Below are 19355 nucleotides of genomic sequence, written 5' to 3'. Positions count from 1 at the left end.
GTGAGCATTTCAATCTGGAACTATTGTGAGTTGTAACTAGACCGTCTAGTTACTTCTGTACGGCAGCTAGAAGGCAATTAAATAATAATACAGTTACTTTTCCTTCAACACAGCGGTGATGATTTTAACAGTTTTCTGACAGTTTTTTGACAGTTTTTCGAGTTTCTTGACTGATTTTTGTACAGTTCTTTGCCGATCGACATATACAATCCCCGATTCTGGGATGTCGCAATTCGTGTCATTGCGCGCTCCGATCGATCTCTCGCTATTGCCTGTTTCCCTCTCGATAACCGAGCGACCAGCGAAGAATCGATGGTAAATCGGGGCGCCTTTCACGAGGAGGCGATCGAGTTTCTCTGGTGCCCTACCGTGAACTGCGCTTTGTGCGCTCGATTTGTCAGGCGAGGACGGGCGTAGCGTAGCGAAGCGAAGCGGCTCGCCGCGTCAAGCGGATGCCGCGTTAGTCTGTGCTCGTCGGCGCGAAACGTCGATCCGACGACGATTCGAGATTAACGTTCGAGGAAGCCGGTGACGGGGAAACAACACGACGAGGAGGAGGTTCTGGAAGAGTAGCGGAAAGAGGAAGAGAAGGAGCAGGACGGCGACGACAACAATAACGACAACAACGACGACGAGAAGAAGAGGTTCGCACGGCCGCCGAATCCGCATCGGCGATGTGGCGAGCGTCCTGGGCCGCTGGCTGTCCAGCGGGGGTGCTCGTGCATTCCGTGACGGTCCTGGCGTCGAGCTTTCGGGTCGAGGGGTGAGGAAGTCGACATAGGAGACGCTCAGTTGCGCTCAGGCGACCACTCGCTCGAACGCAGATTTGGGGGTGAGCTTCACAGAGCTGCCTTCTGGCTGTCTACGCCGAGGAAGTCGACGACGACGACGACGTACTTTACTTGACGATCAGTCTTCGACGGTAGGTCAGTAATCTACCTTCGACAGACCGCACTATGGCATCGCAGAGTCAGAGCACCATCAACGTCACCTCGCCTGGTACCACAGCAGCAGCAGCAGCGGCAAATGGACCACCGCCGACGTCTACGTCGGTGCCAGGTCCAGCCGTCCTGACTAGCACGGCTGTAAAGGCACAGACTGGTGCTCAGCCGTCGCAGTCACAGTCTCAGCAGCAGGCCAACAACATTGAACCAATGGACAAGAGTTCCTCTAATACACTGAAGGTACGTTGCTTGAATTGTGTTTCCTCAATTGTGCTATCAACTGTGAGTTGATACTTCTAGTATCATTGTTATTTTAATGATGATAATATAAGAATATTGCTTTGTGTCTTACAGCGTAACCCAAAGATGGAGTTGAGCAAAACCGATTTGCTGAAGTTATTGGGATATCTAGAAGGGGAGCTTCAAGCTAGGGACATTGTGATAGCGGCATTAAAAGTAATTTAAAAAATACATTTAACAAATTATATATATACATACCAAGGAGTTAGCAAAGAGTTAAAAGTATTTTGTATGTTCCACAACTGTGTTGACACATATTGATATGATATCTATCATTCTTTTTTCCAGTCAGAAAAAATGAAGCATCTTCTAAGTTCTCGGTATCTCAGCAGTACTGCAGATCCACATGCAGCGTTAGCTCGTGACGTTGCAATAGTAGGTGGTGTTATCGGAGTCGAAGGGAACCAAATTGATCAACAAGTCGCTAGTCTGGAAGCCCTGGTGATGCAGCAAAGGAAGGCGCAATGTAGAATGACTAAAGTCCTCAGAGATGCAGAAATTAGGCATAGAGCAGTAAGTATCTTATTTCTGTTCTACCTTTTGTTACGAGAAATACGATTTACGGATGTAAATTTTCGTACTATCAGAAACTGATATTTTTACTGTTCAACAATTATTATTATTGCTTCATCGTGAGTGAATATCTTCAGGTAATTAAAGAATTGGAAGAGGAGAAGCGAAAACACGAGCACGATACCGCTCAGGGTGATGATATCACTTACGGTCTTGAGAAGGAACGGACAAGATTGAAAAAAGAGTTGGAACTGGAGAAACAGGAAAAGAAAAGACTGGAGATGGAATTAAAAAAGGTGAACGATCATGTTGAAGAGGAGAAGAATCGGCAGAAGCAAATAGTACTTCTCCTTTTGGCGGAACGTAAGAAGATCATCATGAAGTACATCGAGGAGAGGAAACGATCTGAAGATTTGGCGCAAATACTCAGTGAGGAAAAAGTCAGGATAGACTCGATGGCCGAAGGCCTCGAAGAGGAGAGTAAGAAATCGTTGCAGATGGAAGCGGAATTGGAGAAGCAGTTGGCACAGTTCGACATGGAGAGACAGCAGTACCGCCAAGCTCTCGTAAAGGAGGAGAAGAGAGCAAAGGACTTGGAAACGGAATTGGAAAAGCTGCGACTCGAGATGGACACGTGGAAAGAGTCACAGACACGGGGACCCGCGAGGGGAGTCAGTGCAACTCCGCCACCGCCACCCGCGAAACCAGCAAATTTAGTCGCTATGCCAACGCTGAGGCCGGCCAGCGCTCCGCAAACAAGTACGTTACTGAACGCTTAGCGCTGCATTAAAAGATAAAGATTGAAATAATATATACTAAGAATCTCATACTGTGAAAAGAGTATTCTATAAGTCTCGATACATTCTTACAGTGAAAGGAGCAGTTCTGGGTACGGGGACACCAATGGTTAGTAGTAAAGTCGTCCAACCCACTGCCACGGTGTCCAGTGTTCCTGTCAGTGGACCAAGTAAGCTTCCCTAAACACTTCAATGCAGCATAAAAGAGTTTAAAATTGAGTTGTACGAAAATATGTTTGTCTTTTTAGCAACTGGAATTGCTAGATCGGTAACACCTGGACAGGCACTTCGTGGGGTCACGTATACACCTAATGTAGCCTCTGTCGGTGGAGAATCTCCAGCCCCTTCAGATACACAGGTAAACTATCCACATTTCCCTACACATTCGACGTTAATCTAAAGATTATACAGAGCCTATTTATATATGCAGAGTGTTACAATAGATATTTTTATATCTAACGTTAAGAAACGCTGCTTTTCGCTAGTATTTTTTTGGAAGAGAGGAAGATGGAAGGAAGATAATAATTTAATTTATAAACGGCTTATATTTGTAGCGATAGAAATGTTTAGTTGGTATTGAAATAGAGCTGTTTAATTAGTGAATCAATTATTTAATCAGTATTGTGTTGTGAAAGATAAGGATTAGCTTTAATTCGATATGATATATATATTGATGTCGAGACTCATAAGGTGTGTGGTAACTCTTATTTAAAAATCGATTTTGAAAAGATAATTATGATGGTGCATTTGTTAATTATATAACAGAGATAAGATATATTTTTGTTTTTTCAAGTAACATAAAAAACTCTTTACACATCTTGGAAAGATTATAGCTAATGTAGAATATAAGTAGGCTCTTTATAACTCAGAAATAGACGAAACTTTATGGAATTAGTTTTCTACAAGGTGTATTATGCATATATAAATGTTTAATTTTACCATTTAATTGTAATTGAAGAAATGTACGTTTTACATTGCATTTTCATTCATGTTCCTTCTTTTAACTCAGGATCTATTTTACGATGTTTGATATTGCAATACGCGAAGAAATTATACGTAAAAGAAAGTAATTTGCGAATACATCACCTTATTTTATTTTATTTTAGGGATAATATATTTGTTATCACTGATTTTGATGAACACTTTACAAGCTTTCCTCTAGTCTCAATTTTTTAGTTTGATATTTTTAAGCAATATGTTCACCAATCTTTAATTTAAAAGACACATATATTTATTAATTTTTTTAGTAAAGACAGGTATATTTTAGCAGCCAAATTGTTGAGATTGCACATCTGCATATTGCGTCAAATTGTTGCATATGACACTTAACTAAAGACAAAAGCATTAAATGTTACTGCACTATTCAAATAGATTTTATGTTTAATGCACAGGGATCTTTTGCATCGATTGGAATCTATTCTTGTTTCTATCCCTCGTATCAGATGATGCACTAATGTTTAAAGATCGTTTCAAATTTTTCAGATTTTTACAAATTACCGTAATCCACGAAATCAGCAATTTTGAATTTTTAAAAGCAGAGTTTTTAAGGAGGTTTGTGTCATATCACACTCTCTCACACGCTATATTATACACCTTTATCATACTGATCTTATAAGTTAGCACATCATCAAGATACCTAGAGTTATATTTTATTCCGATACTTTTATTTTTCTGTATATAGGATTATTATTATTATTAGTAGTATTCCATATATCTGTATATCGATCGATTCCTGCAATTAAAAACAAGTTGTATGCAACTCGTTTCTGAGCCTTATTTTACAAACTGCCCCGCTTGACTTCCTTAATCGCTCTCCCGTAATCTACTACTAAATTATATGGTTTGGTCACGGACTTTGACGTACTGTACTATCGTTTACTTGGTTTGTGTAACGTATCTTAACAAATAGGGAAACACTCGGCCGATTCGAAACTACCATAACAAACGATATGGTCTATATAGATTGCAACAGTCCATTTCTCAAAAAATATTTCTCAAGCTTTCTGTATTTCTATATTCTCGTCTTCACGTCGATCTGTCGCACATATCACGTTTTATACTAATTCACTCTTTGGTTGCGTAACTACGACTTAGTACACCTTATTCTCTGGTGATTCTCTGCGAGTATGTGACGAAAATCATTCCCGTACCTTCGCAAGTATCTAACAGCACACACACACGATGCTACACAGTTTGATTTCAGCGTTCTGGCAAGTTTTGTGAGATCGTTCCGATTTTTCTTTTTTTCGCTTAAAGTAACCGATGTACACGTATCTCTTCTCTCCTCCACTTCAATCTTGACAATCTTTTCGTAGCTGTCGCCCTTATTTTACTTTCCACCCGAGTCTCTTTCTGCTTTGGATCAGTTCTCTGGTATGGTTCTTTTCCTGCAATTCTGCGGCCCGAGAATAACTCTCTGGCTAGTCAGGAGTATATCTGAGAGCGACATTCTTCCCTGCAGTTCTCACTCCTGAAATCGGTCATGGTTGTATGTTCAATTCCTCAGGCCGATAAGCGACAGCCGGTTGTACCTGCTCCCGTTAATACCGCGGCGGCCGCCGCGGCTAAGCTTATCACGTCGTCGCAGGCTGCCGTCGCCGCAGCGGGGAAACTCGGCTTTCACATCGGCCAGTCTTCGAATCCCGCCGCCAGCCCGGCTGTTCAAGCACCTGCAGCTGCCGCCGTCGCCGCTGGTGGCGGTATACTGCCCGCGAAAAAGCTCCCGATCTCGCGCGGCGTGCCGCCCCCCGTACCACCGAATAAGCCAGTGGTGCCGCCGAAAAAGGAGGCGGCCGCTTACCTCAGGAGACCGGAGTTGCAATCGCAAAGCGCCCCGCAACCGCAGGATGCCGGCAAATACGGCAAACAGGCGGCCCCGTCGGTGCCCCACGGGGGTGCGAGCACGACTGCAACCTCCGGAACCGCTTCTACCGTGCAAGCGCAACAGCAGCAGCAACCGTTGGCGAACACCGCCCAGGCCGCTCCCGACGATGAGGTCAGTAGCAAGCCAGCGGAGTCGAGATAAATACTAGAATAGCGGAATGATGTGATTAGTTGTTAGTTCAATACACTCGCAGCACACGCTGTACATGTTCAGTATAGAGCAACGTGTGAATGTGATTTCAGACGAAGCGCTGATTGAGCGCTAAGGGAAAGCAAGAGCGGAAATGAGAGCTCGAGAGACCGAGTGTATGTAACTGAGGCAGAGCATAATAGGAAAGAGAAATGACAGAAAGCTACGTCGCAGTGTATCGCGATCTGTCGCTGGGGATCTGCGCACAGTGCAAGGGATTCTGTGCTCGCATAGGAGACCGTTTCTGATGTTGCCAGGCAAGAGAGGAGAAGTTGTTGAGGCGCTTGTACATTCGGTAGATTCGTCACGTCCTCGTTCATGAGGAACGACAATGTGTGTTGTACGTTACGACTAGATCTCATCTTCGAGTCGGCCGCATCCAAAACGAATCATAATCCTGTTACATTTGCGGACGGGACGACGCTCGTAGTTGCGGCCGGAGCGCAGAAGCCGCGAGAATTAGAGATATTTCAGATACCTTAAGCAAGGTAGCTACTGTAGGTTCCTAGCTCATCCTGTACGATGGCGTTGAGCTGAACGATTGTCCTGACACAGGCATTGACCGTCACTGATTAATGATCAATTAATCGGGAAGTGACATGAACGTCGTCGAGAATGTCGGGACTAATCGCAGCTCAGTTCAACACCAACTCTGATTAGAATTTTCTAGTTAGAATTTTCTTTTCCCCGTCTGCGGAGTGATTACGCGATACGAGCTGAATCCACCTCTTGCAAATCTCATTGGCTTTGCATACATATTTTTTCCGTTTGTATTTTTATATATTTACAGATTTATATGCCCCGATCTCGAAATATTTTGGTAATAGTAAACGTAATGTCAAGTCGAATCTGTGTATCGCTTTTTGAGACAGATCTCCTGACGTATAACGTTTTGCAAATTTGCCACGCGAGTTTATCTAATCCGGATTCAAGTCGTTTCGCACGATCGCGTATCCGTATTGATTCGTGAAAAGAATTACCTGTGAGGGAGTAGTATATATTAAGACCGTTAAACGGATTTAGTTAAGCCAGACTGACGGCGCAATCTAGCTAGATGGGAGTATAGGAAACTATCGCACGTGCTATGATCACTGCCTTGTCTCACACAATTGCGCATATCGGCTGCAAGCTTAGAGCTGTCAGAAAAGAAGAATATTTTACACATTGAAGAGTAGACTCTATCACTGTTTCTTCAAGATACCATTATTAATTTTGTCATCGAGACGTTTTTCAGGAAAGTCCGAAGAAACGAAGATAGTATTTATCATTTCTTAATTGTAACGTAATAATTTAGCATAATGTAACTGAGATCTATGTTACGACTTACCACGAAACTCACCGTTGAGCACGATCTTCACGATACTCTAGCCAGCTTTCGCCTTATAGATTACGTTAACAATCGTTTCCCGTAAAATCGGTGTCCATTACACCATGTCCACCTGTGAGAGAGATGTACAGAAGGGAATGTATGTATGACAAGCACACGCAGCCTCCTACGATTTTAGGATTCTTGGCTGGTGTGATATCTGAATATAAAACTCCTGGCATTATCAAGTCTTCCAGTGTTTTAGTTACGTACGTTTGTAGGACTTGTATTCAGTTTTAGTCACGTCCGACACTGTGTTGCGTTACTCGATTGACTGTTAGTTACCTTCGCTGCATGTAAAGATAACAAGCCATCCTTTTGATCGTCATCGGCGAACACACAAGCAAGTAGCAGAAACTGGGACCAGGACCAAGGAAGTTACACCAAGCTTGTAACTTGTACTAAGGAAAACGCGCTCGCAATAAATAGTAACAGCAACTACAAGAAGAACAACAGCAGCAACCGCAACAATAAGTACTGATAGCGAACGTGAAATAATAACTGTAACAATAATAAGATTGACGGTGTACCCTTTACGTTGATTATTGACGATACTAACGATAATAATATGATACTAATGTTTAAAAAAAAAACAAAAAACGCTAACGCTAGTAGCATTATAGCAGCAGCTGCGCCGATCTTAACGGTAGTTAAGCATTAGTTGATAGTAGAGATAATAGCGCTGATACGACTACAATAACAATAATAGATGTGCTTCTTGCAGTAAGGGAGACAGAAATCATCGTCGAAAGCATTATCATTAATAGGCAGACGGAGATCTCATCGCGCGTTGCGCGTTAACTCGTTAATCTCTAAGTCAAGGTAATCCAGTAGAGAGATTCGTCGGAGTTAGACTGGACTTAGTGTACACATTTCAAGAGTTCCGTATTATCCGATAGTTCAAGCGCTGCGGCTCTCGATAACGAAACTATCCGAGATTAGAACCAAGAACAAACTCACTTGGCTACTTTCTTGACTATTCGAGAACCAACTGTCGCTCTTCGGGAGTGATAGTTACTCTTGACACATAAATCTGTACGCTATGCATATAAAATTTATATATATATAGAAAATAGAATATAAAAAATGTTCAGTAAGAACTCTCGATGAACATCCGCTCTCGAAGACCGCTGTGTTCTCGCGTATCCATTCATCGCATAAGGTTTTTCATTTCTCGTGCTGTACGATAAGTAACCGATTAGTAATTAACGCTGGAAGGATCCGAGCGAATCGTAGAGAATCTGTCTGATACATGTAGTATAGAGGTTTGCATTCTCTGGTCTCTCTTGCGCTCTCGAGTTGTATAAAATATCTTGAATCTAATAAATGGATCCTTTTGGCGTTGTGAACGCATATGCACACATATTGCGTAGATAAACGCAGCTCTGCGGAAGCGAACAATACTTTGGATACTTGATAGTTAATCAATGTGTACATAGATCGATACGACATAAAAGAAGGCGCAAGTCAGCGATAAAATGATAGGTGGACGTCGATGGAGGAGTCATCGGCGAGTCATACAAATCGCGCATTCACATCTTGTTAATTTTATCAGATTCATCATGTATATACGTGTATAAGGCATAGTGTGCCAGTCGCATGTTCGTCCCTCGCAGGCGGGCGAGTGGATTAAAGTTTTAAGAGACCGTCGTATATTATAAGCGAGAGAGGAGAATGTCAAAGCGCGGATATATATCGAGCATTTAGAAACGGGAGCATCGGCGATGCTTTCTCATCGAGGCTGTCGGAATATTCGATTCTGTGAGACACCGATTCATATCTAACATTAAGTGATTATCGTTGCTCTTTGTTAGCGTCTCTCCATTCTAAACGTGACTCGTTTCCGATTAAGCGTATACGTTAATGGCATGATTTATAATTTATAATCGCGAGTCTCTCCCGAGAATGATTTTATCAATATTGCAGATAACATTTTCTATCCTTTCGTGTTTAACAACTCAGGCTGTTTCCGCGATTGTACCGTTCCCTACAAGTATTTGCTTTCAAATTGAATTATCCTGTTTCGAGGATTCGTTCTCTATCGTGCTATCTCAGCGGAATTATCGTGTGATTTTTGTTCTATTATGTATGTAGAAGAGAGAACTTTATTTTTTGAGTGATAGTGACATTTCGAACTGAGCGAGAGACAAACTTTTATACGTGCGGGATGTTCTCGCGAGCGTCATTATGTGCGTATTACGTGTACATTCAATCAAAGCGACCCTCCTCCTCCGCATCTCATGTCAAAGTACCGGATCAAAATGTATTGTACTCACGAGTGTGTGCGAGCACGTTACATTTTATAATAAGTGTTGTATTATTAATTATATATTCTCTCCACAGATCTTAGAGATAGAACGGCGCTCTCGAGCGGTCGATCGGGAGAGTACACTTATTAATTGACTAATTAGAACGTGTCGTGTGGCTCGATAGGTCGCGCCGAGGCCTTCCGAGATTGTACATAGTACAACTATTTAATATTGCTTATATATATACATACGAACCTAGACTTAAACGAAACTGTGATTTTTTTACGTTGTAAGGCATTCTATCGGATTGCCGACTTATTTTACCGTTTTTCTCTGAGTTTATCGAGCAATCTGTCGCCGAGTGTAATTAAGGCTTCAATTAAGGCTTGTTATACGTTTACCTGTGGCACGTATACGTTGTCGGTCAATAATCTGAGTACATATCTCGAATTCAAATCAATTTAAATTGCGTGATTTCAATCTAAAATGGACAAATGCGTTTCGAGAAATTACAATGAGAATACTCAGACTATTGGTCGATAATTAAATGGTATACGTGCTTTCCAGTGTTCTCGCGCATCTCTCTTCGCGATTGTATCGGCTTTAAATAAATCACGATGTAAATATGTCAGGTAAAACTTCCTCGCGCTTCTCTCTAAGGAGTGTCAACGTCGAAGTTCAGTTCGAGATCTTCCAATAGCATCTGCGTGAATCTCCCGCAAGAGAGATAATTGTGTTGAGCGATCATGAGGAATTCGATGATCGTCAAGCTCTCTTCGTCAAGCTGATCTCCGCGATTGTACTTAACTCGTGTACAATTTGTAAATTGCGCGTTCGTCGCGAGGTATCCCTCGGATGCGAGGGATGCACGGGCAAATCTCTGCAAATACTCTGCGAATTATCGTAATTCTCGTTACTATACTCCGCCGATCATTGCGCGTTAGGACACACATAGGCGATCCCGTATTTATTTTAAGCTATATCCTGTGTATACTGAAATATATCAGCATGGTACCTGTCGACAATTGATTGAGTTCACATCGATCGATGATCACGAGTAGCGAGCGATTCCATTGATGTACAGAATCCTAGCGAAATTCCACGAGTTTTGCGGACTTTCGTTGCAAAACTGAAGAAAGAAGAAAAGAGAAGAAGAAAAATAATAATAGACCTGCAGAATTTAGTATCACCGTTAAACGACGTTAATTGCGTGTGACGAGATCTTTTTACGAAGAATTGAAACTATTCGCTCACCGGCAGTTCCGCGCATTGCAGCTCGAGTAAATGAATTGCATCAAGACTGAGCAGTCTAGTAATAACGTTCTCAATTGATTTCGATGATTGTTAGTTGCCGAATTACTTAAACGGAGCTAGAAACGCAAACAGCGCAGCTAGAAATCTAAGACACATGTGTGTTTCTATTGAAATCTATCTTGTATATCCGATTTTTCTGTCATAACTGTTCGGAATCGTCGTCATTATCATCATGGTCATCGTTATCATCATCCTCTATGTCCGGATTGAGGCAAAACAAATGTAATGTAATACAATAGTAATTGTTATCTTCTGTGCTATACAAAAGGAAAAATATACATTGACATATGATTATCTGGCTCTTTATTTTCTCCCAGCAGCGTTTTCTCTTTATTCGCTAAAAGGGACAATTCTTCTTGCCAATGTTTCGCCAGAGACAACTCGTTACATCGAATGTGGGAATTTTACATTGGAGCCGGCATCGGGAAGAGGGAAGGACATTGATATTGGAGGGAGATTGACCGGCAAGAAAAAGCAAACGTCGATTTATAAGTTGACAATCAGTTTTAATAGTTGCAATAGAAAACAATATACAGAATACAGATACAGAATAATCCTAGCTGACGAAAGGCTCTCCTAGGTAAAATGTCGTTAATCGTGTAGTGAAAAATTATGAATGGAAAAACAAGATGATACACATAATGAGTGGCTTATTTTTACCTATCTGCTTATCGGTTAGTTTCATTTACCTAATTACAATGATTGGAATCGTTTAATTATAATTATGTCTGTATAGACACACAGGTGTGTATACGTAATAGAGATTCTTAAAAGCTACACAATGTTGCTTTTACTTTGGTTTTAAATTAAGGACTAGCGTGTTGAGCTTCGTTCTGTCTCTGTGTACGCACTCGGTGTGAGCCAATGTTCATATCTACCCGTTCCATCATGCTTGTAGAAGACACCGGCGGTCGCTCGACGAACCGCAATTCGCATCGTTAACTCCTGCAGGACGCGGCAGCTAACAATGCGACGACAATGATCGTGAACCGAAAAGAATCGTAAAAGGAAAGATGCACGAGTCGTTCCTGAATCAGCGTCACTTTCGCATCTCAGAACTGTCCAAACGTCCCGCTCGAAATTTCAGCAACGAACAAATAAGTCACGTCCCGGAGGATTGGTGTTCCAAGGATTAGTGAACGTGCATCGCTCGTAAGGTGTCCTTACGTAAGGTATATTATTATGGTTTAAGTAACGCGGCGAAGGCACAAGGCATGTATTTATTGAATACGTACGGTGGAGTCGAACGGAGAAAGGAAGAGGTGTGCCGCCGATTGTTGCATAATTACAAAAATCACACCTCGTCGATCTTGGCGGCGGTGGAGCAACGCGACAGTGAAGAGCGATCGTCGACGTCGTCGTTGCGTCGTCGTCGTGGATCGATACACAGACGGACGGAACGAAGCTCACGATGAGTGTAGTGTGTGTCGTGTATACCATTTAGAATTGGAAATGTAATTTAGAATTAGAATGTAAAAATACTATGTATATGTACATTAATCGTTAATCGTGGGCGCGTATCAATTATCATATCAATTATATGTTACACCGTTACGTCGATCAGAGAGCTTTTTCCCTTTCCGTTTCGTTTTCTCTCCCTTTTTTCTCCCGTGTCCCTTTTCTCCCCTTTTTTTTCTTCTTTCTTTTGTTTACGTTTTTTCACGTGTTGCATCTCTGTTGTACTCGGGGGAGAGGGAGGAAGCGCCGGTCGCACGCTGAAAAATTCTCGCCGATGAGCGGTCGTCGACCGGCGCTACTCTTTGTTCCGTTCTCCTCTTTTGTCCCCTTTTTTCGCATTTAACGCATATATGTTACACACGTCGAAGAACAACGTCGATCGATTGGCACATAAAACGGAAGCAACATTTAGACCAGTCGCGGCGATAATAGTTACGTATAAATCTCAAAAGAGCGGAGAGAGTACAACGTGTACTTTCGTATTTAATTATCGGCGCAAACGCTCGGCACAAAGGGCACGAAAATTATCTTCTACGCGTGAAAAAGTACGGAATACCTGCCTGGTCAATAAAAAAGATCGTATTGTAAAAGATCGTATTATAAAAAATCGTATGAAAGAACGTGGCGAAGGCGATGGAACACTGGCGATATCAATTTTGGAACGGATAATTTCGTAGCGCCGTGGCTTACCGCACATTCTCGTCCTGATGCATTCGTCGGTTCCTCTTCAGTTTTTCGTCGATCTGAGATTGGCGAATTGCTTGCTCGTAGTTTGAATGATTTTGCAGGTTCTTTTTCCTTCTTCAAAAACAATGGCGCTTTCGCTAATCCCTATTTATCGATAATTATGATCGCGGTAAAAAGAACGATACAAAGTGAATATACCAATATACATCTAGTATACAAAAGCTCTCGATTCGTTTTTCTTGTTTTCTCGTAGTTTGATATAATTCGTTAAGTATTTGCATTTTTCTTTCTCCATTTCGTGTCTATCTAAGTGCTATGTACATTATACGTATATGTATATACATGTAAAACGATTAATTGATTCTCTCTTTCATATCCTTAATGATTGTATAATTAGGATTGACTATGCCTTAGAGTAATCAACGAAATTACGAGTTGTTGTTGTTGTTGTCGTGTCGTTATTATTATGTAAAATATCAAATATCGTACGTGTTAGATGGTATGTCCATCTCCAAGGTACCATTTTGGACGAATAGCGGTCCGTCTAACATGCCTAGCACTTTGATGAGCAAATACTTTGGAGATTACATAAATCTAATATAATAATCTTCAGGTAATATTAAGTATAGATGATTTGCTTCTTTTCGTTTTAATTACAAATATAAAACATGTATATGTAAATAGAACTCTTAATTATGCGCGAACATGTTCATCTCTAATTGAGCATACGTGTGAATTTCTTATCATCAGTCTAAGCCGAACTGCGCGGCTCCATACATAACGGCGTTTTAACAATACACCTCTCTCTCTCTTCTCTTTTTTTTTATTCATTCCTCTCTCTTTCTCTGCCTTAAGCTTCGTAAAATCTACCATGTTAACAAATAATCGCTGTAATGAGAAACAACAATATATATATATATATATTTATATATATATTTATATTATATATAGCATATATGCTACGGAAAAACGTTATCCATAAAACTTTCAAACAATCTCTCCCGCGAGCAATGTGACGCACGTGGCCGCCGGCTGGGTAAAGTATATTATAATTCTCTCCTACGAGCAATTCCTCACCATAGGATAAAGCGCGAATCCCCCTTTGATCGTCAACGAACGCTGATTCGGATTCGCGCTTCACCATCACAGCCCTTTACCGCCGGGGAACGTAAAAGGGCAGCGTGCGTTACATGACTCCTCTCTGTTGCAATAAATCCCTTTACGATAGGCCAAACGCATCGAGTATTTGTCCTAGTCTTCGTCCTCTTCACCCTTTTTGTCCTCGTCGTCATCGTCATTATCGTCGTCGTCGTCGTCATCGTCATCGTCATCGTGGTCGTCTCTTTCAAAAATATATACATCGACTACTTAGGCTTTCGAGACGTAGAACGGAAAGACAGTGTCTCGTCCAATTAACGGGAGATAATTTTTCTTCCTCTTGTTTTTCTCTTTTACTTCTTGTTTAGATATACACAGCGTCGTTATCCTCTAGCAATATTTCGTTTATAGCCTAGGTATAGTGAGACCCTCATATGATCCATTTGAATTACTTGTTTTCTCGTTTCTTTTTTCTCGTTCTTCCTCTCTTTTCTCTCTCTTTCTCTGTCTTTTTTTTCCGTTTTCAATTTTCTTCTTTTTTCTTCCCTCGTTCGACCGTGTGAAACATCGAGACGTTATCGCGCTATTTACAATGGATTCAATCGTGTGATTAGTAATTGGAAATAAATGCAAAAATATATATGTATATGTATGAACATTTAGTCGAGCTAATACGAGTAATCGCGCAATTCGAATCTCGCGACTGTCCGCGTGTATAATTCGCGTGCGACAGCCGCGTGACGCCAACAACGCTCATGCGGATCCTCGTGCGAGACGCTAGCGGATCCTATAATTGTCCTTAACTAAAACCCATTATGCAGCAATTTAAGCTTACGTACTATTGTCTTTGTTCAAGATATCACTACGCCGAGACATTCACACTGGCATGGCTCCACGTCGTTTCGTTCTCCTCCGGAAGGCTTCCTCTCTCCCTCTCTCTCGCTGATTATGTTTTACACACCTTCATTGCAATAATCACACGCTTGCAGTAATTGCGACGTGCGGTTAATCCGAGTTAACGCGATGATCGAATTGCGGTCTCCGGACCGATCATCCAGTCGAGTGTGTGAGTTTGCATCGTCGTGCGCTCCTATTATCATCGTACGTATCTGATTCTCTCGACTTGTAAATGCACTCCTCAACGCAAATTGCATCGCGGATAATGCGGTGGCAGCGCAAGCTCGGTCGCTCGTGTCCTCGTGATGAACGTGAAGCTCGGGATCACCGAGACGCAGTCGGGATGATCAGTAAACGCAAATTTAACGTGTGTGTGTCTTTAACGTGCGGCCACACACGGTACTCGTTTTTCGATTAACGTCGCGAGATCGTGCCGCGACGGATGGTCGTGTTTAATCAAACGTACAAAACGTGTTTAAACGTATCGCATCGCGCGTGTAGAAGGTAAAAGCATTTGTATCGAAACGGTATAACAGGTCGATGGACTACTTAAAGTATTGACTTCAGGATCGGCAGTGAAGACTCCACGTACGATGGTATCAGATTCGTGATGCCATCAGATTTCGACACGTGTGGAAAAGTTACTCAAGGGACAACAATCGAAGCGCGGCGCGCGTAACTTATGAAGCAACGCATGTAACACTAACGCACGTGATCAAAGCGCGAGTATGAATTATGATATGCAAATTGTGCGCACGACTACGCTAAACCAAACGTGTATGTGCGTGTGTGTTCCCCGCGTGAGACGCGAACGAAATGGACTTGCTGGATGATGTTCTCGTGGGTTCAGCGCTGAAGGTAATTACGTTCCGTGTTAAACGGTTCTCTCGAGCCGCAAGGAACGTCGAGATTTTGAGATCGGACCATCACGTTCAACGCTGAGCTCGGCTACCTAGCACCGTGAGTATCATGTTCAAAGAGACGCCGTTAAACTCAAATGGGACTATAAACAGTGTGAAAGGCGGAAAAGGAAAGAAGATGCAATCTCGCCGTTATCGCGCCGCTCTTTCTCTCTTTACAGTATTTCGAGAGTTTCTCTTCGTAGTAACGATTGTCTCGTCTCCCTCGGCCTGGAATCGTCGGGGTGGACCGACTTCCTCGACGCGAAAGTAAGCAATGGACGGTCATGACGGATATGCCCACTCCTGCGAGTTCTAAAGGGGCTATTGCGCGATTGTTCATCTAATTGCTATCGATACGTCGCGGAAATCAACGTCGGTAATTGTGCGCGACAATTGTGCGATAAGTACAGGGATCTCGCGTCGATGAGATCGAATGCCTTGAAATTGGGACAACCAAGTGGGTTGCATCCACGAATGCTTCAAGCCACGGAGTGACTATTCTACGGGGGAAACGGAGATATACTTTGTAACATTTATACCGACGATATATCACTGTTGATCACGTGAAGCTTATGATTGCACACTTGGAAGTTTGGAGTCTGCGTTTCGGCGTCAGTCAAGAGCGAACGAGATCGCTCTCCGAGTGATACTCTACGGGCACTTCCGCGCGGATTTTCCCGACTGTCGTTGATATCTGCATAGTGATATCTGAATACAATTGTCATGACGAACAGCGTACCGACATGCGCGAAGCAACTGAACAACGAAATTGTTAGCCGCTTGGATGTTTTCTCTCGTGTGTCTTTTTCCCTGATTTACGCGCGTATTTACAGAAAATATACTTTCCTCGACACACACCGGTGTGTGTGTGTGTGTATGTGTGTGTGTATGTGGCGATCTGGAACTTGGATCGTTCGACGCGTCACTGATTATATCGCTGTCGTCAGCATACGCTAAGTAACGCTAAGGCGAGCGGACAAACAGTTAGAGCTGGGAAAAATGGGAAAGGAGGAAGGCAGGATGGCGGAGGAGGAACGGTGAAACCATCCTCGAGGAAAACGCTCTCTCTCTCTTTCTCTAGAATCGCTTGCTCTTCGTCAAGAGCACGGTCGAGATTATAACATATATCCCTAAGATTAGAATTCAATCGCATAGGAGAGCCCCGCGCGCGTCTCCTCTCGTCGCGCGGATATAGGAAGTAGCCGCGTTGAAGGGAAAGGCGTGTTTACAGCGTGTGTATCTGGTGCACCACTCTCTCATTTCACGTCAACGTTCCTCTCTTCACTCTGCATCTCTTCTCGTCCCTCTATTTACACATTGCATTTCGTACTTTCTTCCTCGAGCACCAAACACAGTTCTCGGAGATTGTTCAGGCGCATCGTGACGAGTATCGGGACGTTCAGCCGCGACGGACCGCTGTTCGCGAGGTGGACCGTCGCTACGTTCGTCCCTCCCACGTCGTCGCTCACGAAGACGATCAATGATGATCCGAGCAGTCCGGATGGTCCATGCAGAGGACCATCCGCCTTTGCGATTCTCAGAGACGTGTGCTTCTCTCCGTGACCGGTCGGTCGTCGTCGTCGTCCTGGGCAACGGCGCGGTACTTGCCGCGCGCCGAACCGGATCCGAAGATCGGCGAGCCTCAGACAAGATGACCGTCGATGTCGGAGTACGTGGGTGTCGCCGCGAACGTCGATAACGGGTGGCTCTGGCAAGGCGGCGGTGGCGGAGTCGGATGCGAGTGTGGATGCGGATGAGGCCCACCATTGTTGGCGCCTGCACGAGCAAACGTTGCGGGTGGCGGCGGGACCGACGGCGGTATTGGCGACTTGGTGCCCGCGGTCATCACTGTGACATCAGGCGGCGGTACCGGACGTGGCAGCGTCCTGGTGCGCGTCAGGGTGCCAGTGCCAGCGCCCGTCATGTGCCCGGTGATTATGTGGCCGGTCGAGCCCAAGGACGCGGGATAATAGGGCCCACCAGCTGGATCGCCGAGCGAGGTCGGCGCCGGGCTCGGATTGCTGTCATAACTGATGTAGCCCCGACCGTTGTCCATCTCCACGCTATAGAAGCTCACGTCATTGGGCGGCGCCGGGCTCGGGTTCCCGATGTAACTCGACTTCGACACTGTAACATTAGATGGTTACGTGGATGTTAGAAGACGAGACAACGCGGAGACGTTGGACGGTAGACGTTATCATGAGACTTAAAGGATTTGGGAACTTAAGGAGACGGTAACGTTGTTGGACATTAAAGGCACAGCCTTTAATGTCGAAGAGATATACTTTAAATAAGATTGATGATTTTTATAAATACAATCAGCCTTTTAATTAATGTATTATAAATTCCTTTATTTTTTCAGACATGTCAGAAACTAATATCGTTTTTAATCGTTTTAATATCGTATTCGAGTGTCTATTGAGCTCTTTATAATTGTAATTATAATATTCAACTAAATATCTGAAACGTACCTGAGAGAGTTCCGCTAGCCGTAGTTCGCTGCGGAGGCGAATCCATGTTCATGGATGTCTGCATATGATTACTGCGTCTACCGAGGGTGCCCTGATGAACCTGCATCTCTAAACCGCCTTTCCCAAAATCTTGCATAGTTTGATCTATTAAATATGTACTAGCTGCCGTTTTGCGCCCCTCGTCCTGTTTTGTAACAGATAGAACGACAATCGTCGATCAGTGATTCGGCTTAATTTACGAACAAAAGACTGGCGTGAGATATATACGTAATTAAAAACAATTCTTGCATTTCACACCGTCTTTGTAACGCAAGCTTTGATATTTTCTTACGTCTAAAAGCTTCTTCCGATAAGAGCGAGAGTAGTGAACAAAATTCTAGTATCAACGTGATAATTTGGCAATGCTTTAATTGTTTATCACATCAGGTGCAGTGATTTTTGCGATTAACTGCATGCGATGTCACGCGATGCGACAGCGGCATAATGGTAAGAAGCAACAGCGTGAAGTTGCTGATACATGTTCGACTCGTTGCTAATTTCGCAGTACACCGCGGGCGTTCGGCCGCGCGCCGGCAGCGTTCCGTACGTCGCATTATTTACTCGCCCAAAGTGAATTGTAAACGCTGGGAGTGCCGAAATATGCGACGAGTGACGAGTAAAGGTATCGTGTTGCACGACATTAACGCCCGTGACAGCGATTAATCGCATCATTCCGTACTTGCTATCGCACGCTTTCTTCGGCGCCATTAATTCGCTCCGTATCACAAGACGCGTTCGTTCTGCGTTATTTATTTCAAACCGCATCGCGCACGAGCAAATGGATTTTCGAGTTAATCAAATTGTTTACTTGACCGTAATTAGCAATCAGCCTGATTAAGCAGTTTGATTAAACAGCTTGATTAAACAGTTTCGCGATAATACAAGATTGATATTTTAGTTATTTTAGTACAACGGTGTTGTGATGACGTCACGCTAAGCATCCGCGATGTGAAGTTGTCAGCGCGTTCTTTAAATCTCGCGTAATGGCGCCGTATTTCGCGCGTCTTATCGCGATCGAAACGACTATTGTCGCGTTTTGCGTTGTATTTTAATCGCGAGTGTGTTCCGTGAGTTCTGGGAGTGCCGTTAAATACCGGGAGTGCCGTAATTAGTAAAAAATAATTAACTGTGTCTACGAGCTGTTATCTCTACGAGTATCCGGTGCGATGGAGCAATCGAGCGAAGCTACGATGACGACGACGACGACGACGACGACGACATAGTGGCGGTGCAACGACCGGCAAGTA

General features: G+C 43.4%; 2 protein-coding genes across 6 annotated transcripts in view; one reads left to right on the top strand and one right to left on the bottom strand.

Annotated features, from left to right (window-relative positions):
• Positions 1-122: 122 nt before the first annotated feature.
• LOC105276209 (uncharacterized protein CG10915) lies at positions 123-10850 on the top strand. Of its 2 annotated transcripts, XM_011333655.3 has the most exons (8): positions 124-1184; positions 1299-1400; positions 1533-1757; positions 1895-2516; positions 2629-2724; positions 2803-2912; positions 5061-5549; positions 5681-10850. In XM_011333655.3, the coding sequence occupies exons 1-8, from the start codon at positions 957-959 to the stop codon at positions 5690-5692; spliced, it is 1884 nt and encodes a 627-aa protein (XP_011331957.1). In that variant the 5' UTR covers positions 124-956; the 3' UTR covers positions 5693-10850. The 2 variants fall into 2 exon arrangements, with proteins under 2 accessions (XP_011331956.1, XP_011331957.1); XM_011333654.3 differs by having other exon boundaries at positions 123-1184; positions 5061-10850.
• A 191-nt stretch (positions 10851-11041) lies between these two features.
• Positions 11042-19355, bottom strand: part of LOC105276208 (nephrin) — a 235158-nt gene continuing 226844 nt past the window's right edge. For 2 of the 4 annotated variants that reach the window (XM_011333650.3, XM_011333649.2), the window contains exons 17-18: positions 18070-18253; positions 11042-17725 (exon numbers count right to left, since the gene is read on the bottom strand). In XM_011333650.3, coding sequence (XP_011331952.1) covers positions 17241-17725; positions 18070-18253 — 669 coding nt within the window. In that variant the 3' untranslated portion in view covers positions 11042-17240. Of the gene's footprint in view, positions 17726-18069; positions 18254-19355 lie in introns of those variants that run through there. The other 2 variants (XM_011333653.3, XM_011333651.2) reach the window with 2 other exon arrangements.

This window comes from Ooceraea biroi, chromosome 9, assembly GCF_003672135.1.
Source record: "Ooceraea biroi isolate clonal line C1 chromosome 9, Obir_v5.4, whole genome shotgun sequence".
Classification (NCBI taxonomy): domain Eukaryota; kingdom Metazoa; phylum Arthropoda; class Insecta; order Hymenoptera; family Formicidae; genus Ooceraea; species Ooceraea biroi.
This window is presented reverse-complemented; position numbering and strand designations above follow the sequence as displayed.

Excerpts from the sequence above, each read along its gene's own strand:
- LOC105276209 (XM_011333654.3), top strand. The coding sequence starts at position 957 with ATGGCATCGCAGAGTCAGAGCACCATCAACGTCACCTCGCCTGGTACC. Across the intron at positions 2,517-2,628 it reads GGCCAGCGCTCCGCAAACAA|TGAAAGGAGCAGTTCTGGGT; the intron begins GTACGTTACTGA and ends ACATTCTTACAG. Across the intron at positions 2,725-2,802 it reads TGTTCCTGTCAGTGGACCAA|CAACTGGAATTGCTAGATCG; the intron begins GTAAGCTTCCCT and ends TTGTCTTTTTAG.